The 27,017-nt window shown below is 37.9% G+C and overlaps 1 protein-coding gene across 1 annotated transcript; it reads right to left on the bottom strand.

The window, feature by feature from the left end:
• Positions 1 to 1,331: 1,331 nt before the first annotated feature.
• Positions 1,332 to 7,767, bottom strand: BNC1 (basonuclin zinc finger protein 1). Its single transcript, XM_067556115.1, has 3 exons — positions 7,606 to 7,767; positions 4,426 to 6,347; positions 1,332 to 2,016 (listed from the first exon to the last, which is right to left on the bottom strand). The coding sequence occupies exons 1-3, from the start codon at positions 7,750 to 7,752 to the stop codon at positions 1,332 to 1,334; spliced, it is 2,754 nt and encodes a 917-aa protein (XP_067412216.1). The 5' UTR covers positions 7,753 to 7,767.
• Positions 7,768 to 27,017: the final 19,250 nt, after the last annotated feature.

The raw sequence follows: 27,017 nt of genomic DNA, 5'->3' as shown, positions 1-27,017 counted from the left end.
TTTCTTTCTGCTATTGAAAAATGATTCACTTCAAGCACACTGTTGCACCACATATACACACACAGCATTGGTATGACATAACTACAAATTAAATATTATCAAAGTGGTCTTTTTAAATGCGATGCAAACCAGTCTTTTTAAGTGCACAGAACATAATGCAGAATACTGTTAATAACAGTGACAAGTACAAGGATATTAAACATTTTAATAGATCTCAAGCAAGGTTCTAATATCAAAAAACTGTGTGAATCAGAATAAATGCACTTTCTTACTGTTACACAGATTAGTGTGTTCTTCCCATGGATGGAGGAAAAATCAACAAACCATGAGAGACAACTCCTGCAGGTCTTTTTAAACTCTTTCTTTTGTCCATAGCTCACAAAGGCTTGAAACTCTACCTTTAAAATGATGAATAATTTGCAGGATTTTTTTTTCCTCCAAAATTTCACTTTTCCTTAAAGTAGATGTCAAAAAGTGCATTTAAAAATATAGGATTTACTTTTTTCTACTTCCTGGATGTGTTTGCTGTGGTTCTGGAACCAACATGCTTAGCTTTCTTCTGCTGACACATGACATGATCTGTCTCATTTAACCAAGAGACCCTCTTGAATGGAAAGGAATATTTCCCGTTCTAAATCTAGTTTTGGTCTAGTCTCAGAGGGTCAGAATCCTGCAGTCTTTATCCAAGTAAAATTCCCATTGAAATCAAGGAGTAAGGACTGCAGAATTTGTAGAGAATTTGCATCTCATCCTACATTCTCCTAATTTTGGCTTTTGACATTTACTGAAAACTAAACAGAAAACGCCATATTTATTTAATACTGCAAGTCAGCTTCAGACAATGGCCTCAAGAATGAAATGAAAGTCCTCAAAGCCCCAACCCAATCAAAGGACCTATCCCCCATCTTTACTGACTCCCTAGAATACTACTCCCATTTAACATGTAAACATAACAGGATCCAGTGGGATGGAGGTGTCTCCTTTGAACTTCGTAATGTCAGTGAATAATACTTTGCAAAAGAGACTTCAGTTAATTCACCACATTCCCCGCCAGTTTCCATACTGCTTTCTTTTTCTTAAAGAAGTTTCTGTTATTTAATGTCAAATCAAATAATGGTTTCAAAATGATGGCACCACATTTTGCTCAGTGAAGCCGCAGAAGAGCATCCATGTAAGTGAGAGCAGAATTTGACCCCATATGTTAAATGTGCCCAATGTCAAATGAGGTTTATAAAAAAAAAAACAAAACAAAAAAAAACCCCAATCATTCTAATCTTTCTTATCTGAAATGATTGACATTTAGCAAAAAATCAATTGAGATTAGTATGATGTTACTGGAGGCTATTTGGTGATCTGGTCAGACTTCTGTGCAAGTTAGGATTCTGACTATGCCTGTTTCGACTGCGTACAGATGAAAACATTGTGTTGCAACCTGGAACTTTACATTTGTGGAGCTGGCGGAGATGCACAGTTTTGTAATGGGCCCTGAAAGTTCCTTTATTACTGTAATTTTTTTGGCATATATGACAAGTTATTGGCAAACTGGAAGGTAAATTTGTAAAGCTTTGATTAGCCTTCTCGATTACAGCACAGTCCTGGTAGAGCTCTTCATTTGGTATCAGGCTTGGTCCTTCACAGCTTTCATCACTATCATCCAAAGGCATGGTGCATTCTTCACTTCCTCCGTCAGAATCCCAAGAGGAATGTGCACTGCTCTCAGACTTAATGCTGGAAGTAGTGCTTAAATCCAGAACAGCACCATCATTCATTGGATCATATCCATAATTCTCAGAACAGGGTTCTCTAATTTTACTCATTGGAAAAACCAAGCTGCCTGTTTTGTTCATTCCTTTGAAGATTACAGAAGTCTGTCCAACATGTTGTTTTAAAGACACATCTTGACAAACCTCCTTAGCCATGTCTTTCAAGAGGTATGTTGCATTGAAATGGTTGTCCTTGAATTCCAGTGTATCTTTGGTCAGAAGCTTATGATGAAGATTTAAATTTGAACTATGTCTAGAAGAACAAAGAGAAGCTTAGCAAAAATGAGTTTTTCATCAATACCTAACATCAGTTGTTTGAAAACTATTAACTAAGAAATAGTAACCAATATTTGGTTGTTGCATGAACTGTATATGTCTATTTTAACCAAGTGCCACAATAAGAATTAAGGAGATAGTTCATACATCTGTACAGATACTTGGCTTGACTCAATCTCACTTGTACCTGTGTGAATCAAGAATAACTCCATGGAAGTCAGCAGCCCAGATACTCTCCTGTGGTGTGGCTGCTTCATGCTTCACTAACATACTGGACCTAACACTGGCCTAGAGAGGTTACGGAACAGTCTAGATAACCTCTTCTTGCTGGACTCAGATCAAGGAGTGGATTGGGTGGGATTAGATGAGCCAAACACTGGATTTAGAACCTACCTCCCCCCCAGGACAAAGAAGTGAAAGAGACAGGCTCCTGGAGCTGTTCCATAGCCAGAAGATAGAGGGTTCAAGCCACAGAAGACTGCTGCCTGACACCGTGAAAGATGTGCCCTGCTGCAGCCACCTGTGCTGTGTGTCTCTCTGAAGAGCTCACTTCTGCACTCCACCAAATTTTGTGCTATGTCTACACAGCATGCACTTCTCAAGCAGGCATCACTTTGCTCAGCCTAAAACTATTTTCTTCATGCACAGACAGTCATTGCTCCTCTCTGATAGCTAACTTCCAGACCTCAGCCATTCTTGAGATATAAAAGATGATTTCTTTGGAACAGGGAAAGTCCCTATTTTTCACTCTTACCCTCATCTAACTCAAAAAAATGGCTGCAGGGGCATCATCCAGACTTTAAAAAGAAAAAGAAATACTTTCAACAGACATAGTATATGGAAGGTTTCATCCAAAAGGACGGATTATTCACAACATTAGCAGCTCATGGAAACAGAGGACTATCGTTGAAAGCTTTCTGCCCTGTAACTATAGCAGTCTTGGTCCAGGCTAGACCTCCTTCTGCAATGTTGTTCTAATTAATTCTTGTCCTATGCAGAGTTCAGGAATTTTCTTGTGGGATTGTTTTGTCTCTCTCTTTTTAAACTAGGTGCTTGAGGATAGCAGAATTAAAGTTAATACAGCATAGTGGGGTGGAAAGGCATTTGCAGTACTGTGTGTGAACTGCAGCACTGGGCTTCATTCACCCACCTATTGCCACAGCTACACTGGAAGGGAATTCACTGCAGGGAAAAGAGAGGCAGTAGCCTTGTCACTGCCCTCCCTAGGGGCTCTGCCACTGGGGAATAGATTTCATTTCTGGTCGGGACATCAGCGAAGATCTGCCAGCAGTAGATTAATTCATTACATCTCTTGGATGTAATGGCCACACCCCTCCCTGACTGTGCCCGCCCACTTCCTGGACTTCATCAACTGGCTTCAGATCTCCCAGCAGAATATGGAATAATGGAACCTTGTGTCACTATGAGCATCATCCAGGAAGACTTTCTACAATCAGGACCTGCAGCCTGAGTTACAGTGCTGTTACATAGTGGAACAAAGGCAATGAGTCAAGCTCATAATCTTTAACAATGTAATCACATACCATTTCTCAATAAAATATATAAAATTGACAGTTTCAATAGTACAGTTAAGTTGCATTTATGGAGCATTTTCAATTCTTGTTTCTCTATTAACTTATGCATATCAGGCCTGAAATTAGTGGATATATAGTGGCATAAAACTGGAGTAGCAGCAGTAACTTGAGCCCATGGTATGTTATCTATGAAGTATTATATGATCTTGTTATTAAAGACAGTATCATAACACATACACACAAGAGTAGTTAACACTGCATGTTCACCTTTAACATTTGCATATGCTGACACTGTAATGTGCAACATTAACTTTGTAGTAACTCGGGAAAAATCTTGTTGTCTTTATCCATTTTTGCCTCCCCACTTGGTTTAAAATCCTTCAATGGGACTTTGCTTGTGTAAAGCAAGGATAGAGTGAAAACTGAGCAAAGCTATCATGAGCTGGTCCCATAGTTTTTGCATTTAAAAAAACAACAACATTAAGGTACACATAAAAGTACATATTAAATCCACGAAGCCATATGTACATATGCTGGAAAACTGTTGAATTCATATCCTTGTGCCTTTTTGTTGACACTCTAAAGGATTCTTTCAACTACTGCAATCTTGATCATTTATGAAATTTTCATGGCTTTATTTAAAACCTTGTAGTCTAGTGGAAAAAAAATGTTTCTTTCACCAGATTTTCATTTTTATGAACATTCTGATAGGTTATCATACCCCTTATAGGAGGATATATAGAAAATCATTGCAGCACCCCTTCCTTGAACAAATACTTATTTAAATTTCAAATTAGGCCCCCATTGTGAAGGTAAAAATAAATACATAATTTTGTTTATAATTTTCTTACCTGTCTCGACTTCTACGAGAAGGGAAAGCAGCATTACAGCCCTCAACTGTGCAAATATGCATTTCTTTCAGATGTACGTTTTTATAATGCATTTTTACACTGTAAGGGTTTTTAAATGTCTTCTTACAGATGTCACAATGAAAGCGGCTTTCTGCCTTCGGAATCCCTAGCGCATGTTGATTGATACGATCCATATCTTTAGATTCTTCAAAACAAGGAATGGCAGCACTCCTGTTTGACAAAGCACTCAAAAGGCCCTCAGTCAGCAAGTGGTGGTGCAATTCAGTGCAGTCGTTATTAGGAATCCTGTGTTTTGACTGCTCTTTAATGTAAAGAGAGGAGGTCGTCACTGGTTTTATAACATCACTGTGCTGTTGTTTTGGATCTTCATATACAGTTTCACGGGAAACTATTTTTAATGCTTGGTTTTCTTCTGGTTTAACCTCTCTCTTAGAGTGATCCAATTCATTCTCAGAGGTTTCCTTGATGTATTTGTTATTTGGCTCAATGACAGATGCAAAATATTTTGGGTCCTCAACCCCAGAGAGAGATTTCCATGAGTTACCTGAATGGGGGTGCTTTTCCACCCTGTCGCTCACCTGCTTTTCTAGCCTATGCTCACAGGTCTCCAGCTCTTCATCGCTTACCACTCGCAGAGGTGTATCATCTTCTGAGCTGGCAATGTTGCTGTTTTCATTAGCTGTCTCAACAGCTTCTTTCTCTATTTTGATGGGCATACTCGATTTACGGGATTTCTTCTTGGGCAGTGCATCAAATGGCAATTCATTAGCAACCAGCTGCTCAGGTATTGATGAAGAAATGAGAGGTAAAGAAGGGAGTATACCGGGGGTGTTAGCAAGCTCAGCTGGTGTAACTGGGCTGCGATAAAAAGGAAGAACTGGTTGAACTGTCTTTAAATTTGGAAAGAGAACACCATTCTGTCCAATACTGGGAAAACTGGATTGTAGCTTCGAATCAGAGCTGACATAGCTGGTAATAGGTCTACTATCTGGTGTTAAAATGGTAAAGTCTGTCCTTTTAGTTTCTTCAGGTCCAGCGATGGTCAAACCATTTCTCAGGTCTTTATCTCTGTTGTTTCTGTTCATTGGCATATGGAGTCTTGGATTGGGGTTTGCACTATGACGATTTCGACTACGCAAAGAACTAAACACCATATTGCAGCCTTGAATTGTGCATTTGTGTTTGATCTTCAGATGAACAGCATTATAGTGGATCTTCAGAGTTCCTTTGTCATAAAATGTCTTTTCACAGGCAGTGCAGAAAACACGTCCTTTTCTTGGTCCAATGCCATTTTTTTCAACAGATTTCATTTTATTTTCTGGAGATAACTCTGTCATTTCGAGCTTTGTTACTGTATTATGTGAACTAGAGTCACTTAAATGGGCGTCGTCTTCTGTTTTAGTAGTGACATCTGGGCTGGTTGTGCTCCTTTCATTTTCAACTTGAAATGAAGTAGAACTGGAAGTTAAGAAGCTGCTTTCAGAAAAAGGTATCTGAACACCTTGCTTAGTTTCATTGCTGCGGTCTTGACCTTGCTCAATCAAATGTCTTTCTGGCAGTGAACCTATCAAAGGTGGAGGCACTGGACTGAAAAACTGAAAAGGCAGCATGAAAGCCATATTATTTACAATGTTCTCAAAGTGATGAATGTTGGCAGGGCTCATTTTGTCCAAGGAAGAAGTAAGACTAGGACTTCTTTGATTGCAACTTTCTATAAATGCCCTAATATCCAAATTAGTCGTTGTTGTAGGTATTATAATGGATTGCCCTTCTTTCTCTTGAATTGCCATTAGCTCTACAATAGATTTGGTCTCTCCAAAACGAAGAAACTGCTGCAAAGAAGCTAGTTCTTCTTCATTAGTCATTATGCTCCAGTGATCCAGCACCTTTCCTGAAGCATCCTAAAACAGAACATATTTAAAAGAGTGATATGTTCATTTAAACATATTACAGATTCCCCTTTCTCAGAAATCAGAAATTCTTCTTACGCAATTCTGTAAAATTACTCTACTTATGGACAGTTTGATGGCAATTTTGTGATGCTGTCTTTTGAGTTTCAACACAGTGGTGATCTTATTTCTTTTGAACTAATAGTAATACTCTCTAATAAGCTATTTTGTAATTTTTTCACAAAAATTAAGACACGTATCATTTGAACAACAGTTAGCAACACATAAGTACAAAGAGCAAAGATTGAGCAATCAGACCAATATTTAGCTACACATTTAAGTCAAGTATTCTTTCACTGCAAGTTTAATAATATTCCAAGCAAGTAAGATCAGAGAACAAATGAACCTGTATTGATCTATTGCCAGTGTTCACAGAGCACAGCTGTAATTACACTAGAGTGTTGGAGTTCTTTCAAACTCTAGCTATGCCTAACTTTTCCCAATAACTACAATAAATATTTTATCACAGAACATATATTTGATGGCCTACTGAGATTTTTCATAGTGCATGTAAGAGTTTCTAAGATGATGAAGAACGTAATCTCATAAATTTTTCATGTGATAGAGGTTCAAGGTAATTGATTCCATATTTTTAATCCTAACACTAAAAAGCAAGATTATCAAAACCATTAAATATTGATTTGTGTCCCAATATAAGATCATAATGTTACTTTACATAAAAGGTAATTTCCCACCAGTAGCATCTGTGTAAGCACATAGGGCCAGATTCATCCTTGGCGTAGCTCCACTCAAGTCAGTGGAGTTACACTGGAGAGGAGTATAGTCCATGGTGTTTAAATGTTGACAAGTTAACTTGTAAATGTATAATTCTACTGTACAAAAATAAAACTGATTGTTAAACAACACTTTGGATCAATTCCTGAGGCCTCTACTCAGACAGACTGCTATTGACTTATTTCCCCTTATGCTGCTCAACTTCAGAAGATATTTATCTGAGTAAAAACCAAAAAACTTGAGTTAGGTCCACATGATTTGGCACTGCTGTTACAATAATAAACTTGTGCAGGTCCACTGTTGACTGTAAGTCATATCATGTCATCAACTTTTTAAGCAGAATTCCCCATTGAATTCAATTAAAAATAGATGGCACAATGTGGTCCACTGACACCAAGATTAAACTGGAAGGCATTTTAAATAATTACTTTGATCAACTACTTTTTCTATATTGGCTAGGCTTTCACAATAATACCTGCAGCACATATCCACGTATATAATCCTGCAATGTCCAATCCAGTGCATGGAGAATCTGTATCACCTCTTCTTGCTTCAGGACACTGAAGAGACGATCTAACAGGATTTTAAGGCGGACAGGAATGGCTTGGGTTCCATACAGCATGAGGCTACTGATATCGAAGACCACATTGGATTGGACTATCTCTACCTGGCTTGTTGGATACAGGTTGGGGATCCTTAATTTGCTTAGGGCTGAAAAGAAAATTAAAACAAAGTAGAAAAGACATGAGTGGCAAGAGTTATACAAAATTGAGTGTGAAGTATATTGAAAGATCAAGGAGCTGAGATACTATGGTGAGGAGGGCCATACAAGAAACCAGGTAGATAGATTTAGAAAAGCAGTATTACCATGTGCTACCCATCCATGTCGGCATTGGTCACATTGCCGTTGGTTTATTTTTCCAGGTTTGAAACACTGACAACTACAGTTCACCAGAGTGCATCGGATAGCCTGGAAATGAACAAACAGGTTTATTGGTAACAAGCAACATCTGGAGCTTGCATACTACATTTATATATTCATAGAAAATTTATAATGAAGTATAAAAATACGTATGGATAATGCATATAGATCACATATGAATACCCATATAGATCTAGCCAGGTGGACAGCCCAGTTACCACCTGAGCTGTGCAAGTCAATGTGGCTGCTGCTATCAACTGGCATTACAGGTCACCCTCTCGAGCAGTAGAATATTATGGCAGCAAAATATTCAGCAACATTCGTGGGTGGTTTGGGGCTGGTTGGGCAGTAGTAGTAGAATTTCTAGTGCTGTCCCTAGAAATGTGTCAAATAAATAACTTAAATGCACCATAAAAATAAATTGTTATCCATTAGAAAAATTATGCTATGCTTACATGCAGCTTGCAATCCATTTTTCAGCAGAGTTTAAAAAAAGAAATGAGCACAGAGAGATAAAAGTCTCATTCCCGATGGTTTACTGAAAGTAAAGCTGGGCCAATAAAAGATTTTTTGGTTTAAAAAAAAATTTATTTAGGGTCAAATGAAACATTTCATTTAGAGCATTTAAAATCATTTTTGATTGTTTTATAAAATTAAAGGAAATTTTGAAATGAAAATTTATTTCAAACCAAAAATTGAAATATTTCATTAAAAAATGTTAAAACTAATTGTTTGGGTTTTTGGGCAAAACTGCAGGGAATTTGAGAAAAGTTTCACAATCATGGAAACTGCATCTTTTGTCCAAAAAAAAGTTTCAGCTAAAACATTTCATCCAGTTCTAGGTGAAAGTTAATGACGTTTAGTGCAATCTAGTGCACCTGATAAGCAATGTTTTAGCTCTACAGAGCATCTTTAAGATCCAGGGATAAAAGTTGTCCTGGGCAGGGATTGTTTAGCAGTATCCGCATGGAGGATGTACTCTCCCAGAGGCAAAGAAGTCTGTCACCCTATTCTCAGTAGAAACACTGCCGTTCAGAATAAGAACTACAAATCCTCATTGATAGAACTATAGTGGCTGCATTTTGTTTATTCCAAGTGTTCAGTACATTGGACAAGCATGTTTAATATTAGGTAATGTAAGAGAAATGCTTGAAAGGTTATAGGTGAAACACAAAGTTAATGGGTGTACCGCTTTGCTTTCACTGGGATTATCTATAATACAAATCCAAATTAGTATTCAGATGCTTATATGCAACAGGCCAATGCAGCTGTGTTTCCTGGAATACATACTTCCCTCTGTACAGGCCCAGCTTATGCAGGAAGTGAACAGACAATTTTGAAGTCTTGGTTAAATCTGCACAGGAATTGCTACAAAGCACAGCATTTGTATGACCAAGTATTTCTTAGCTCTGTTATTCTCAATGCAGCATTTAGTATCCTGAATATACCTTTTACATAAATGGAACATTTATTAAGGATGAGTTAACATGAAGGAATTCATGTGTTGGAAAGCGCACTGGAATATAAAACACTTCATAATGACTGGATCTAACTAAAACATGGCTGTATTATTCTATTTTTAAAGCATCCTAATACAGTAAATATAAGGTATACATATTAAAACAAAAGAAGTTAATATGAAATAATGAGGAAGTAAACAGTCATCCTGATGATGTGCATCAAAACAGGACATTAAGAGCTGCAGCAAGAGATACAGGGAACAGCAAGAGAGATTTAAGGCATTTCCACAGCTCTTTTAAAGTATATTCTGATTTTGTTGTTGGGTGTTTTTTTTGTTTTTTTTTTTAACACCCAATCAGAAAACAAACAGCATTCCCCACTCCACCCCCAACACAGAAAAATGCAGATCTTACTGTGGAAATCTCTTGTTCACTGTCTCTCACTCCAATTCTAGCCCTCCTGTATGTGTGTATGTAATGCCATCAGGCTGCATTTCCCGTTGCAGTTCTCATAAAAGTCATCTCCAGGGATTCCACAGCTGTCCAATTCATATTGATGGAGATTTTGAAACATTTTCAGAGTTTCATTGTTTAAAATACTTTTTAGAATTCCTTCTTTAACATACATATAGTGATTAAGTGGATTTTTCTGCACCCTTCTAAAGCAGTGGTAAAAATTCAAAGCCGTTTCGTTCAACATACTGAACTTCAAATAACTTTGGCATTCAGTAGCTGAACTCTCTAAACACTTCTCCTTTCTTCTTCCGCTCTTCAGGAGACCCACACCTGAGAAAATATACAAACTGTTCTGCTTCACACATCAACTCCCTCTCAAGCCCCAGTCCTGTAAAGACACATAAGTAAAGTTACTCATGGATATAACTCTTTGCAGGATTGGGGCCATAGGTGTATTTTGTCATGGCGACACTATTTGTGGCCACCCTCCCAAACTGCGTAGCTTCAACAGATAGGAGCCACTCCCAACCTGATATGCTGAGTATTATCTGCCATTCAATAGGTCTCAGGGGCCACTCCAGTTTCTTCAAACTTTAGGCACAGTTGGAACTTGCTGTACTTATTAATATATGGTCATAAGTGGCTATCAGGTGGAGAGGATGGTGACGCCAAATACCTCAGTATGTCAGACATGAGATGGGGCTCTTTGCCAGGTGCCTTTCTTCAGCCATTGAGCCTCACCGAGAGCAGGAGAGAACTCTACCCTAGGAGTTCACATCCTGGGCACTCTAATGTTCAGTGCTTTATGTGGCTAGATTTAGAATTTCAAGTCTCAACTGCTTGCTTAACTACAGTGTTTATCCTGAAATATGATGGAATATTAGTGTGCATGCAAATGACTAGGTACTAGTGACTAAAAGATGAGATTCATTCTCATTTGAAGGCCTGGAACAAGTTGCAACAGGGCCATTCAGCCGACAGAATCATTTTTTGCTTAATCATCGTGAAATGCTAAATTCTTGAGAAAAGTTTTGAGCTCCCTGTAAAGTTATAAAATGCACATGAGGTACTGTGAATTGCTTCACTTTAAGGATATATTTTCGTTTGGATGCTGAAATCTTTTAATAGAAAAGTAAAAAGCCCCATCTCACGTCTGACATACTGAGGTATTTGGCATCACCATCCTCTCCATCTGATAGCCACTTATGACCATATATTAATAAGTACAGCAAGTTCCTTTACAAAAGCATGTTATTCTGGGCTGATGATTCCTTTACATCACGAGAAATCAAACTATAAAGCGTAGTTCAATTCTTCTACCACACTGTGCCATAATATATTGTAACTTGCATAGATTGCACCCTCCTTCAATAAGGCTATTCTGTTAGGTCCCATAAGTTGGATCAGAATTTCACAAATGTCTCTGTAGCAGCTCCTCCAAAATTGTCAAAATTTCTTTTGCCACGAGGAGTAATAGAAAGATGTACATTAAAATCTGCTGTCATTATGGTACATTAAATGAGGTTATTTCACAAGCTTTCACATCTTTCTTCCTCTGTTGCATTCTATATACCACTGACCTCTAAAACTGTTTTTCCCTCTTCTTTTTGTATGTCGTTAACTAACATAGTTAAAGTGCATTTAATTCTGTACTTCATAGGTTTATGTACATCTCTCTTCTGTATGGTGCATGCATTTGTTTTGTTTGTCCTCTTCTCTTTATTATGTATATATATGATATGTAAAATTTCTTCAATGAAAAAAACTGGAAAAAGAAAAAGGAACATTGTATTTTACATGCATATTAGTAACTATTAGAAGGAGGAATATATCTCCCCACCCCAAATAAATATTGTATTTAAAAAAAAATACAGATATTGTCGCTTTATGGAAGCACACTTAGATAGACGTGGCTCACTCATGCATTGGTGGCTCATCAAAGAGCTACTTTCAAATCAAATTTTTCTAAATTGACTAAATTTTTAACATTCCAGTTTCTGATAGTGCACTAATGAATAGTATGGCCTAAAATTTGTTTTTAAAAATATCTTTAAACATCTTTAAAAGGGCTGTTCTGCACTCCAGTTGATATCTACAAGGGGCATTTTGCAAGCAGGAAACTATGGCCCTGTGATGGGTTCTCCCATCACCTGCTAAAGAAGGAAGGAAAAAACTCAATGAGAGAGACATTCAGCACCTGTGGGGTGTGTGGCTGATTGCATCCTGGCCAGCGGGAGCACAGCTAGGTGATGATTCATTGGACACCTGGGCCTTATAAGTAGACTGATGGACATCAGTAAGGGAATGACCTGCAGAGAAGGCAGGAATCATGATGGGCAAGACAGGCTCTTGTGAGGGAAGTCTTGAAGAAGGACTGAGAGGGAAGCTGGCAGCTTTGGTTGTAGGCCTGGAAAGGGACAGAAGGACCCCCGGGTACTGGAACAATTTTTACAGTGTGGGTGCTGAGAGCCATTGAACCAAACTATAAACCCTATATATGAAGGAAACCAATTCAAGCCAGGGCGTGCGGCAGCACCGCTAGCACCCCTTGTTCCTGCAACAGTGGAAGGATGTTTCTGTTTATGGTTGATTGGAACTTATTACATTGGACTTTGGATATCCTGGAATGGGATGAGAGAGGAGAAGTGAGCATGCTAGGCCAAAGAACACAAAGAATAAAGAGCAAACCAGTGCAGGGCAGAGCAAGCGGCCAAAGGGGACACTAGAGGTGCTGATCAGTGCAATGCCGCATCCTGATGCCAGGAGACGCTATGTCCATGAGTAGGAACAGTGACAGGCCCCACTTTTACATGTGCATAAGTGCCCAGAGTGCTGTCATATGCACAAAAGTTAAAACAAACAAACAACCCGCACAAGAAAGAGAAAAATACCACATACTTCTTTCAGCTATAGTCATCTTAGCATTACTTGTAAATCCACTAGGTACATACATACATACATTTGTAAATACACTTGCATCTGATGAAGTAGGTTTCTGCCCATGAAAGCTTATGCCCAAATAAATGTGTTAGCCTTTAAGGTACCACAGGACTCTCATTGTTTTGCTAAAAACAGACTAACATGGCTACGCCTCTGGAACTCATACACTAGGTATAGCATTTTCAGAGAGATGTGATTTTTTCAAGCTGACAGTTTCTTTTCATTTGAAATTTTAAAAACAAATAAAATTGGAAGCTTTACAATATATTTGGTCTGACTTTCTAATCTGTATGTGAACAATAGGTTGTTCCTTTTAGTTCTCCACACTAACAGACTGCATGTGAATGACCCACTCCAACTTCTCCTAGACACTTTTCTGTGAACCTTCAAACTTAATATATCTACATGGAACAGCAAAAGGTAATACGGACAATTAGATTTTAAACATGATCCAATTGAGATTCAAGATCTCAAAAGTTTTCATCCATTATTCAGTCTAGTAAAGAAATTTGTGGAAGCTGTATTTAGATTAGTTCTAAATTAACTAATGTTAGCAAGATTTAATGACCAAACAACTTATCAAACATCTAGCATGATATGCTATTCTTTTATAAAGAAACTGAGATAATTGAAGAACTTTAGAATAATTTTTATATGTAGTTGCTTGATATGCTTTGTTATCCCAACAACTAGAATATACACAGAATTTCTTTTAGAACAAAGGAATAACTTTCCATATTTAATATATGTAAAACTTCAGAATCCAATCTTTTCATTAGGAAGTGCAGATGGAAATTAAAATGGACAAAAAATTAAGTGTAATCCTTTCACTCAGATCTTTACTATTTTGTTCCATTTGCCAGAAACATACAGTAGATGTTTAAAGTCTTCTGGTCTCATCAAGGATATTATCATTGTTTTCCAGTTACTCGCTCTTTCCTAAACTGGTCCTTTCCAGAACCATCACCACCCATACATCTATTTTTAAAACTAGTATTGAAGATTTGGGGCTAAATTTGTTACCTTGTTAAACCTTGGTTACATCTGCACAACTGAGACAAGAATCTGGTCCACAGATTTTTAATAAAAATGCATCTTTGCCATTGTCACAAGAGATATAAATTTACTATCAAACTCAATATTCAAAAGCCAGCTAACAACTAATCATTGAAAAGGCAGAGAACATTGCCAAAACACGTTACCTAAATGTAATGACCTCTGACTTTTCTCACTTCAGATATTGATATGATTTTGATTATGTGTTGTGAGTTACACAGATCTCTTTTCATCCCAGTCTTCAGTCTCTGTAGCTAAAGGGGCACAGGATACAAAATTCATCCCGATACTTAGCATACACCTAAGATTTGTTTCCTGAAGTTAATACTAGTTATTGTGGGCTATGAGTTCGCCTTGCAACACTGGTGAGTTTAAAATATGAATGACACAAGAATAATAGGAATATAAAACAATGTGCATGTAGCTGAGAGGAGCCTTTTCATCTGTCTCAAGTCTGATTGCACATTCAGAATTAAAATCTAATTTTAATTTAAACTTGCCCAACATCCGTGCAACAGAACCTCACCAGCCATTTTAAGAGAGACCTCTGCAATCTATCGGGAAGGAATTGGTATTTACAATAGAGACATGGGCTCACCATTTGGTAAAATATTATCTTTTTGTTCTCCCTGTAGCTAACATGTGAAGGATTTTATACCTTCACATTAGATATTGGATAACCATTTTGCCACTTACTTAAAAAGAATCCATGGAGATTCTGTAAAACTAACATTAAAAGTAGGATGTGTGCCTGGTTATTGGGAAATATTTTCCTGCTTACACATGTTAAATGATTTACAACATTAAAGATATATACATTATAGTGTGCTTTTAAAGTAACACTGTAAAATGCAAAATCAAAGGCCAGTTCTGATTCAGATCTGATGGGTCTCTCTCACTGATGTAAATGAGAGCTACCCATGGGGATCTGAGGCCAAAACTGGGCCTCCTATCTAGTTTTCTTGTCCTGTGTTACTGATATCTCAGGTTATTACCACTGAAAAATTTAAAAATCTGATTTCCCCCCCCCCCTGTTTATAGCCATTTACTTTTACATTTCACTCACTTTGGACAACTATTGAAATAAGAGGCAGGCAAAGCTCTATTAAGTTATCTAGCCCATCTTCTTGCCAGTGCAGAACAGTTCCCTACAGCACATTTTCCAAAGCTTTGTCTTGTCCAGTTTTAAATTTGCCAAGCAATGAGGCTTCCACCACTTCCCATGGGAAATTATTTCACAGATCGATAGGTTTCACTGTCAGAAAGCTTTTACAAATACTCAACCTCCATTTTCCTTGTCTTACCTATACCTCCTTGTTGCTACCCTAATAATATTGCTCCTTCTCAGATAATTAATATCATCATAGCTGTAGACTTCTATGCTATCTGCTGTTATTCAAGCTGTACATATTTAACTTTTGTAATCTTTCCTCTTAAATCCATCTCTCCAGTCCTTAATTTTTGTTGCTCTGCTCAGCTTCCTGTATGTTATCATAACCAACCACTATAGTCAGGTCACAAAAGAGCCATGGATTATGATTTCCCTGCTTTGTTACATGATGCTTATTTGGCTGCCATATCACATTGTACACTTATGTCTAGAACTGGATAAACTATTTGTCGGGAGTAATATAAATAGATTAATTTCACCCATTTTCTATTTGTTAACCATCTGAGAACAGACTTCAGTGGTTTAACTTGTTGCCTATTATTCAGTCAACATTTTGCATGAAACTGACCTCTGTGAAGAAGGCCAGAATGAGGTCCATGCATTGTTCTTGTATACACTTTAAGTGGTACATAGGTCTTGTGCCGGTCCTCTGCACAGGGATGAATTTTACCTTGTATTGCAGCCCCTGGGTCATTTGTGAAATATTTGCTCAATCTAGGTCATTGACCATTTACTACTTATTGTGTGCGACTGGTCACCTAAGTCACATGGTTTTCTTATTGCTCCCAGACTGAATGGCTGAAATCTTTCTATACAGGAGAAAGAATCAAAGAGATTTTGCGGCCCTTTTCTAGATCATTAATTAAAGGATTTTGAGATGGCTGCAGGAATTCAAGGAATGGCCCAGATCCTCAGCTGATGTAAATTGGCATATCTCCAGAAAGTCTGTGGCATTATGCTGATTTACACTAGCTGAGGATGTAGGAAGCTAACTATGGATTTGGGAGTCTAACTAAAAGAATTAAAGTTTGAAAATTTTGGCCAGTCTTGTGACATCGCTAAATGCTGCGTAAATGTGCACTGTCAGGAGACTATGCCCCATAGGCATATGCCCTTCACTCTAAAAAGAATGTGAAGAAGACCACAAAGTTTAATAGTTCTGAGTATATTTTATAAAAGAAGGCTGCAGAAAACACAGTTAATTATCAGGATCCCTAATGTACGCATTCAATTACAGACAATATTATGTATTTAGAGTCAGATAATCAAACCTGATTTTCCTTTATACATGCACAATTTGAAGATGCAAGTATATGGAGGTACAATTTATATGATTTGAATGTCTACAGGCCAAGTTCTGCAGTGATTTACATCTGATGCTATCACATTGCCTTTGTTGACTTGAACAAGGTGTAAGTCAGTGCTGAATTTGACCCCAAGTATCTCCCTTGTGGATAAAATCGATGCTTAGACCCTGAAACGTTAAATTGTCCCTGCAATATTTTGTGCCCATACAATCGAGAGAGCAAAGGAATTCCAGTTCAAGATGGAATTGGTAGTCTATATATATTTTCTATGAGCCCAATATTGATGACTCTACTCAGTCCAACCACCCACCCAAGAATGGACCTTAGAATTATGGACCTATAATCCATACACAGTCACTTGTTAAACTTCTCCTGATAAAACATTGCATTGAAAGCAAATGTCTACAACAGAGGAATATATAAAGTAAAAACTTTCGAAATGTAATGCAAGCATTCAGTCTTACTTAACAACAACGTTAGTAGTTGACGGCTAGGTGTCTAAGGAATGAGAGCCTCAGACAGTGCAACTGTGTGAGTAAGTGAATGGAGGAATTTCTCAAAAAGGTAGCATACCAAAAGGCCAGACCTTAATGATAACATAACTTATGGGATGGAAAACACTCTTCATGCAAGTCATTTACCCTCCAGGGCCCCTCAAGGCAACTTCTGTTAAAGGACACTGTGAAAAAAATTACTAATACAAAAGGAAGCACGCATGCGCTCACACTACTTTTTAACAAAACATATTGGACAGTAAAGACCAATTTTGCTATTAGACAACATGTTTATAGATACATTATCTTTGCAATTAATCTCACACACTTATAAACAGGTGTGCTTTGAACAACGATTTTCTCAAACCAGAAAGAAGATTTAATATGCTTTTTTATTATTCAGTTAGCATAAAACAAAGAGAAGTGGGAATTAGGGATGGAAACTGTCACAGTGTCATGATCTCATGGGTATTATTTAAGCTTGACCCTACAACCAAATTGAAATTCTTTTCACACATTCCGAACCAGTAACAATGTTACAATGCACATTACATAACTGCCCACAATACTGGAATGCATAGTCTGTAATACCCTGCAAAATTTAAGAGATTATGTAATATCCATTACATGAAACAGAGTAGTTTCTTTTTAAGTAAATGTATAAGGCAACCTATTTCTGGTAGCATAGGAAAATTTCCCACTATATATTCAACAATGAATAATAGATCATTGCATACTCATATGACAAAACAGCTGTTTAACAGTAAAGTTTTTAGTTAAGGATTCTGAGGTAGGGATAGGTCACTGAATTTGAACAATGGGAAAGTTATTAAAATAAACCTGAGTGCTTCTCATTTAATGATATATATATAGTATGCTGCATACATAGAGTTAGCACATATTTATGTGTATCCTGCATACATACACATACAACATGTTACACATTGAGGCTAGAGATCAACTAAAGTTTAGTTAAACAAAAACAAAACCCTATGTTAACACAAATTGAATGTTTCAAATTTACACACAATAGTCAAGAAATAAAAAAAACCCCCAATATTAAGTTACCCACATTGCACAGAAGTGCATACATGAAAATATACAGTAACATTCTTACTAATATTCAGAAATTCTATAGGTGTGCAATGTAGGTGAGTTAGTGTTGCAAAGAGAATCTTACCATTTTCCTTTCTTCACTTCGCTGTTTAAATCTGCAGCCACAATGTTGTAGGGGCTTAATTTTTTGCATTTAATTTTCCTTTCTTTCTTTTAAAGATATATGTATTTTAAACAGGAATAAAAACCAACAATGCTCTGCAATAGACATAGTTACACAATTTTGCTTTACGCAAGTCCATAAATTTTAAACCACACACACACAAGATACTATCTACGATGCTACACATTTACGCAATATTTTATGCAAATCTACAGCACTTCAGGCTGATACACAATTTAAAACTAAGTAATTTTTCCCTCATCATGAGGGAGACCCATTTTTAAATGACTTCTAAAACTGTAATTTAGTATTTATTTTCAAATGCACACAGTGACTATTTCTCATTGAGGACTAGCCACATGTGAAATTTGATGCGTTAAAGTTTGGCCATTTTTTAGTTATCTGTGTGTTTTTTTTTTAAAAAATCTTGAAGCGATTTTAAGGCACAGAATAGATATTCACTGCTCATAAGTCTAAAATGTCTATGGAGATTTCTTTTCTCCCAAAAAAACATCTATGGGCAGAGCCTGAGCCTGAGTATGGAAACTTTTAGTCCAAGAGAAAAATTTCTGGGGGGAGTTATGGGCAATTAAAAACAGAGAGAGCTGCAATGAAATCTGTTTTACAATCTTACCTCTAGCATTTGCTAGGACAAAAACGGTGGCTGTAGAGAGAGGACATAACAGTTAGAAATAGAGGGTCTGATCCTGCACCATGAAGCCAATAGGAACAGTAAGGCCCACAGGACCAACACTGCAGTCCTTACTTACTGGGTACTTTGCCTGAGTAAGGACTTCAAGATCCAGTCCTGAATTTCATCTTGGAACTGCATGGCAACATTCACCACATACCAGAATATATAAAACTTGCTTCTTTAAAGTATGTGGCAGAAACCTTCTTTTAAAATAAAAAGAACGGAGATGTGCTTGCATACGATGCACTCAACATTATTTAGATGAAATACGGCTACTGTATTGCTGAAAATATCACCTAAATCCATGGATTATTTGATTGGAAATTAAATGATACACTCACTGTTGTATGAACTGATTGTTTATAATATTGTTCAATGTCACTCAGGGTACAAGTCTGCTTTATTCAGGACATTTGGTACCAAAAGGCCCAAACCTGTTCTGGCTGGAGTAGATGAGATTTCACGTCAATTTTCAGTGAGTGCAAAACGTGGCCCACACCTTGGAGAAAACTTTTCCATCTTATTTTAAAGAGCACATTTCTGGTGGGTATGTATGCATTTGCATTTATCATTCTTGTCAAGATTTAAAGGGAGGATGCAGAAGGAAAGGTGCTATAGATTAAAGAATTTGGAAAACAATTAAACATCCTTGTCATGGTTAGTGTTCTTAGGAGTTTTATTTGGGGTCTCTATGGGGAAAAAAAGAATTTCTACTGCTAAAATATAACTCTGCTTATGAAATGCTGCATCTGTTAAACAACACGAAAGACTAATTCTAATGAAAATGCACAATTATAGATTTGTTAGGGAAAACTTAGTGGCATGATAAACATAGTGGTATACAGACACAATGCAATATTATGGGGTCTGCTCTTTGAAAGTCAGTTAAATATACTAATGACCCTTTTCTGCTGAAAAAAACAGAGAGAGCATTCTTTAGCATATATTGTTCTTTTTCGGTAACAATCACTAAAATAAAGAAAAACAAACCGACACTATTATCAGCAATTAAAAATATCCTTGGCATCCTTCCTCACACTGGAACCAGAAATAACACTGGGGCTCCCTCCAAGTCATGTTTCCTGAATGTTTGGAGCTGAACCTCAGTTTCAGTATTTTGAAATCTGACTACAGAAATATTGAGACTCTTACCTGAATCAAGTGCCTATGTGTTTTTCAGTATATTGAACTATATTTTTGAAAAGATGTTAAAAATAAAAACCTATGATCTTTTTTCCACCTAGAATTTTATCCTTACAATTAAAGGCTATTAGCTGGCATCCCCTTTAACCGTCAAACTCAGACAGTGGCAGTTCCATAGCCACAAAGAGAAATAGTAAATGAGAAGAACATGTTACTACACTGCATTTGAGAAAGTTTGGCTCCAAGCTATGCACTGATTAATATCAGATCTCCTTCTTTACTTGCCTCTTGACAATCTTGTCACATCTGGCTGACAAATCCTTACAAGCTTATCCAAACCAAGGCAACCCAGATCATGCTCCAGGACTAGCTGGAAGGAAGCGGCAACACCAGCCATGCACTGATGTGCCATCATGAAACTAATGAAGCTGACTTCACTTGCAGACTGCAGGAACACGAAGAAACACAACATGCCTGAAGGTTTTGCAACATAACACAGAGTTAGCTCACCGAAAGATAAGACAAACAATCAGCTTCTGAGGTTCAAGAAGCCAAGTAGTTACATGAATTAAATAAAAAACAAAACAAAAACGGATTTATAAAATACTTCAACAGCAAACTCAACAAAATGAACACAGCACAGTCTAACACTCCAGATCAGCTGGGCAATTTAACTACTAGTTGGCTTGCAAATAACAAATTGTTTTAAATTAAAACAATGAAAAATAGTTACTTCTATTTTCCATTTCCCTCTTCCTCTCAACCCCCAAATATCACAATCACCCCTAAGGTTCCCAAATTATCCAACCTAAAAGAAACATTTTTTTTAAAAAAGCAGCTGTCGTTTATTACCCACAGCATTTTTAAACAGGATAAACCGTAGTCTATATATGTCAGAAATCCCTCCATGGGTTAGCAATCCGCCAACTCTTCATTTTTAAAACAAGCATTTGTTAAACGGGAGGCGAGGGTACTTGACCAATTAATAGACCAGAAAGTAAAATACTTTTTCTTTAAACATATCTAACAAAATAGCACTGGGTTAAAGTTGACAGTTAATGCCATATTTATTTTTCTTCATGGTGAAAAATTGTCAGAAATAAAATGAGTGTCTTAACTGATTCACTACTTAAGCCTCCTAATTACTTCAAAGTAAAAACTGAAATACAGACATGCAGACTGGATCTCTAAGAAAAAGATTACTGGCCTTATTTTTCTGGCTGCTGAATAGTCAGCAGTGAATTGTATTTAAAGGGCATACATTAGGCTCCACTTCAGTGCTAATTCCACTAGAACTTCATAGTGAAATTATATTGTTGTCTAGTCTCCAGTGCATTTATACATCACAATAATGATAATGTATTTGCTTAAAGCACTTGACTCAGAATACATTTAAGTCACAAATCACAGATTTTATTGCTATTAATGTATATTCAGGACTTGTACAATTAAGCATTCTTAAGTATTTATGATTTACGGATGCCACTACTTCAGTAGGAAAACAATTATCCAAGCAATGGTTCTGTTTTATTACTACCTTCTTACAATTTTGCATTACTTATTTTCATAGAGTCATACAGCTGTTTACTATGCATTTCAGGTAGAATAACAGGATTTTGTAAATAAACTAGTCTAATACTTCCAGTTTCTTTTAGAAATTAAGGCAGAAATGGAGAGAACAGTTCAAGAATCACTAAAACCATTATCCAAATCAACACCACCACAAATGTTTGTGTTTCCACAGCACATAGCCACAAGTAGAAGTTGTACAGTGAAAATATGCATTCATATATAACTGCAAAGAACTTTCCTTACCTCAGACATTCTTACTGAGCATATGTTTCCAGAGCTATAAAACAGTTTCCCATTCCCTCAGTGAGTTGTACAAAGAAGTACTGGAAATACTCCTGTCTGTACAAGTACTAAGGCAGAACCATCACACGCCTCTTTACTCTTGTCTGAATCTGAGCACCTCCAGGTCTGATGTATGCTCAGACTGTGCACAGGGGAGTGAAATAAGATCCTCCCCCTTGGTGTTCTCCAGACCTACAGTACTAAGTTGTGTCTGCCTCTCACCTCTGCAGCAAGCTCTCACCTCAATGCCCCAGAGTGGTGTGTTCCAGCATGCCCCTCCAGTCACAGGGCAGCCCCCTTACAGCTGGCTTGAAGAGGGCATGACACTCATCTTTCACAGAGATTTGATCAAAAGGAGTCACAGAGGCTTGAGGCACTCCTAATGCAGTGTGAGGAGATTCTACCTCTGCTCTGGCAGCCTAAGTAAATGCATTAAATCAATGCAGCTGACCTAAGGCCTATTAAATTTTTTTCTTAAAATGTACAAATATCTGCAAATAAGCTATGAGGTATTTATTCTTTCAATTACTTATTTTTAGCACGGACATAATAAAGTGGGTTTTTTCCAGACTTGGAAGTGTGGATTTTGAATTTATTTACCATGTGCAGGTCTTAAACGTTAATTTATTTTAAGCGGAGTATGGTTTATTTAAAAAAGTTATATTGATTAAAATTTCCCCGTCAACTTACATTTCAGGAAGATTAATTGGGTTTTATTTCTTTTTTTATGAACATAATATAAAGGTTTGAAAGACTGATAAAAATATACCAATTGGAGATTCCTGTGGGTAAAAATATGAGTAATAAAGATGAGTGGAGAATTAATTACCAGTAATTGGGACAAAATCTGTTCTCAGTTTCCCACATGTGGGGTTGCACCTAAGTGACTTAGAACAGAATTTGATCCAGCGTCTTCCTAATAAATGTATCTTATAAGATTTATCATATACAGACTACAGTTTATCCTGTTTTAAAATGCTGTGGGTAATAAAACCCCATCTTATAAATTTTGTTCCTTGAGCTGTTAGGATTGCAGCTGCCAAAAAAAGAGGAAGCAAAAATAAATGAAAATAAAATAAGTCAATCCCTTTCTCTGGGTCTCTGTTCTGCCTCCTTTATATTAGTTAGTATTTCCTATAGAGCCAAATTGTCATATACATGGACAACTCACATTGAACTCAATGGGAATTCTTTATGAGCATCCCAGGGCAATATTTGCCACAAGGATACTTGTAATCCCATAGGAGAGGCAGCAGGAAGTAGGATGGTTATGGAGAGAAGTCAGCTGAGGTAACTAATTACTGACAGGAATTTTCTTCCTTTATTTATATTTGTTATTTGCTACAGGTTTGTATAATGCTTTACAGACAGAACCTGATTCTAATTTCATTTAATACTGGTGTAAACCCAGCATAACCCCACTTCAGTCAATGGAGTTATACCAGCATAAAACCAATGTGAGAGCAGAATCAACCCCAGGATTTCACAATGAGGTGCACATATTCCCCCAAGTCCCTGCCTTCGCCAGCCCATGATGTTTCTCACACTGAATGGTTTAACGAGAACAGAAAACAGTGAGGGAGGATTAGCTTCATACCACTGCCTGCTGGACATTTCTGACAAAGAGTATGTATGTGCGAACAGTCAACTGCTTAGGGCTACATAGCCACATAAGATGCTTGTCTTCAATTTCAGGTTACTTAACAGTCTATCCCGCTCTATCTATCTTCTCTCATTCACCAGCAAGATGGCAATTCCTGCCTCTGTTTGGCCCATGATGCCATTCTCCATCACCAATTGTTACATTTTCAAACAAGAACCTTCATGTTTTCTCCCAAGATGCCCCTCACGCTTGGGAGGAGCTTCTCATAAACATCTGCAAAACTTTACACCTTATCTTCCTTCACAATCCTCCTCAAAATTCTCCTTTGCCTTGATGCCTATAAAAAATCTTGACAATAGTTCGGCTGCTGGTGCGCTGATACTACGGCCTGTCATGCTGACCAGTACTGTCTTATTGGGGGTGTCTACATTGCAATTAAACACCTGTGGCTAGCCTATGTAAGTTGACTTGGGTTTGCAGGGCTATAAAACTGCAGTGTGGATATCTGGGCTTGGGCTCTGGGACACCCCCCATTGCCGGGTGCCTAAGCCCAGATGTTTACACTGCAGTTTTACAGTCCCGCAGTCTGAGCCTCATGAGCCTGAGTCAGCTGACGCAGACCAGTTATGAGTGTTTAACTGCAGTGTAGACACGCCCATTGTTTCTTTGTACTCCTCTATCTGTCTCTATCTATCTGTTGTCTCTTGTCTTATTGTAAGCTCTTCGGGGCAGCGCTTGTCTTCTTCCTATGTCTGTGCAGAGCCTAGCACATGACTAGGGCTCCTAGATACTATGGTAATACAAATAATAAATAATAATTAGTCTTCAACTGCCATGGCTCTACATAGAGATTTCACTGTAACTTCAGCCCAGAGAATGAACATTGATAGTTACTGTCAAGGTCTTTCAGCTTGTAGGCTGTGTTGGAAAAGAGTTTCTTACCAACACGAAAGAACAATCACAAAGTTGTGGTCAATATCATGTTACCAAACTTGACTCGTCAACAGCTGTCTTCTAACAAGATACAATTCTGTAAAGAAGACAAGGCCTAATCACACACCTGGGATGAGAGCTCGTAAAGCCAACGGCCTCCCTTATCAGTAGGACCATATTTCATTCTTAATTTACTGAGCAACAGTGCGGAATATCATACCCAGGAAGTGTCAACCTCATTGACAATTCTGCAACAAAAGCTAGAAGAGTGATTTAAGATTATATAAACTATCAGGCATCCTGAATTTACTTCAAAATGATAAGTGATTAAAATTTAAATCTGAGGGACGCTGTTCTCCCCTCTAGTCAGCTAGAGGAAGAAACTCTATTAGCTATCTGCCATACACCTGGTAGAGACTTAATTCTCATTAGAGAATGGGGAAACTAGCTATAGTGAACAATTTATTTGACTAATTTAGCTTTCTCTGTTCATGCATTTTCCACAAACAGACTGATTTTTTTTTTTACACATTTCTTTCATTATTCAAAAATGTTCAATGAACACTTCGCATGAACATATTCTGGCCCTGTTCTTTGCGAACTATCCACTAGGACAAAGTACGTGGTTCTCCAACTTGTTATTGTCTGGCCCCATTGCAATCTCAGCAAATGAGCTCTGGCCCCACCCTTATGTGCGGGCAACAATATTCATCTATATATCAACTTCTGTTGGAATTCTAGAACATTAACGTATAAACATTTATAATGGTTTCGTTGTCATTATGTTTCAGTGAAATGAACAAACTTGTTTTTATGCAGTTACTATCCAGCTATGCAACAACGAAGACAGAGCAACGAGGGAATGGCTTGCAAAGCTCCTCCAGACAACAGAAATTAAAGGGGATACAGCTGTGGAGGGAAAAAGTGGAGGAACAATAAAGCAGAGTGGTCTAGAGGATAGACTACTGGACTCACAGTCAGGAGACCTGCCCTCTAATCTCAGCTCTGCTGTTTGGCCTGGGGCAAATTATTTCACCTGTTTCCCCTTCTTCCACTTTGTCTGACTTGCCTATTTGAATTGTGAGCTCTTTGAGGCAGGAGCTGTTGATTTGTATGCACACAGCCCAGCCCACTGGCTTGAAGTGTCTAGGCACTAACGTAATACAAATAGTGATAAGGGGTACATGGAATCAAGGCATAATGGAGGTTCAAGGGGACTCCTTTCTTTCCAGCTTGGTCCTCCTGGAGTCTGTGCCCCAGCCTCTTTCACCTTGTACCGTTACCTCTTCCCAATGCCATGTCTCAGTCTGTGCATGCAGTGCAGCAAACACGTGTCTGAGTATGCAGGTCAGAATGTGAAGTGCTTCAACTACTTCTTTATAACAAAGAGAAGAGCTCCTCATTAGAAAGCTGGCTGGAAGGCTGCTGCTTTTGCTTGAGTTTGACGTTTTCTTTTTTTTTTTTAAGAACATCATCATTGCTCTTGGGACTATGTAGGTGCAACACAAAGAAAGACCCATCATGAAACCCCAGACACCAACACCCTTGAACTTGTGAGAGTTTGAGATCCAGATCTGAATTTTGTGGCTTGATCCCACTGATGGAAGAAAAATCAATAATGCTTTGATTACACTGAGGGGGCAGGACTGGTCTAACTGCTGCAGCTGCTTTGTGTATTTCAATGGGCATCTATTTTCTCATCTGGATAGTGCCTGCCTCTCATTCCTACTGCTGGTGTTTGCTGCAGAGTGACATTGACCTTTGCTTCACGCATGCTTGACCTACATTCCATCACACACCCGGTGTCCCTCTCATTTAACTCAACGCTGGCAAAGATCCTGGCACTCATTTTATGGTCTGTTGACTTGTTGCCTCGCAGAGCTGTGTGGGTTAGATGTTTCACTTGACAACAGCCATGAGGACCAGCGGTCAGTCTACAGAGCAATGTGTCACCTTTAGGGGAGGAAACTATGAGAGGGATAAGAGAGTTGTCACACTGTATGTACAGTATGGTTTAATACTAAGGGAACACAAGAAGTTGGTAAAGAGGAGTTAAAGCATTGTACAGTGAAGGACATAGGAACAAAGACAGTGAAGAGTTTCTTTTGTGACAGGGATCAGTAGCAACAATCCACTGCATAATCAATTTGTCTGCCTCTCTAACCCTTTCTCCACACCATCAGTAAACAAAAGAAACATTTCAAAGATGGCTGTTCTATCACTTTCGCTTGAGATTTTGTGAAATTTCAAGTGAAAATTGTTTCCCTCCCATACATATGCACACACTCTGACATGCGCGCGCACACACACGCATGCACACACACTTTAGTAAAGAGCAAAACTGAACTGCTTCTCTGAAATGTGGCAGATAGAGGAAATGTCAGCGGTGCAAAATCACCCAAAAACAAAATGGCAACAATTTTCAAGCAACATTTCATGTAAAGTAGCTCAGCCCTTTTGCACAGCATTACTCAAAATGTAAACTCTGTACCTGAGGTCAATCCAAATGAGGCTGGGATGGGTTTGTTTTTCAAGTGGGGGGAAGTCTGAGAACCTGCATGAGGCAGAATAAGAGAGAAGGTCTGAGAGGGCTTTGAACATTGAAACACAGAAAACACTTTCACCGTACTGGAAT

The sequence above is a fragment of the Emydura macquarii genome, unplaced genomic scaffold (assembly GCF_026122565.2).
Source record: "Emydura macquarii macquarii isolate MOO-44397 ecotype Brisbane River unplaced genomic scaffold, CSIRO-AGI_Emac_v2 contig_1644, whole genome shotgun sequence".
NCBI classification, from domain to species: domain Eukaryota; kingdom Metazoa; phylum Chordata; order Testudines; family Chelidae; genus Emydura; species Emydura macquarii.
Note: the sequence above shows the minus strand (reverse complement) of the source record. Positions and strands in the feature narration are given on the sequence as shown.

Excerpts from the sequence above, each read along its gene's own strand:
- BNC1 (XM_067556115.1), bottom strand. The coding sequence starts at position 7,752 with ATGCTGTATGGAACCCAAGCCATTCCTGTCCGCCTTAAAATCCTGTTA. Across the intron at positions 6,348-7,605 it reads TACGTGGATATGTGCTGCAG|GATGCTTCAGGAAAGGTGCT; the intron begins GTATTATTGTGA and ends GTTCTGTTTTAG. Across the intron at positions 2,017-4,425 it reads TCTCGTAGAAGTCGAGACAG|ACATAGTTCAAATTTAAATC; the intron begins GTAAGAAAATTA and ends TTGTTCTTCTAG.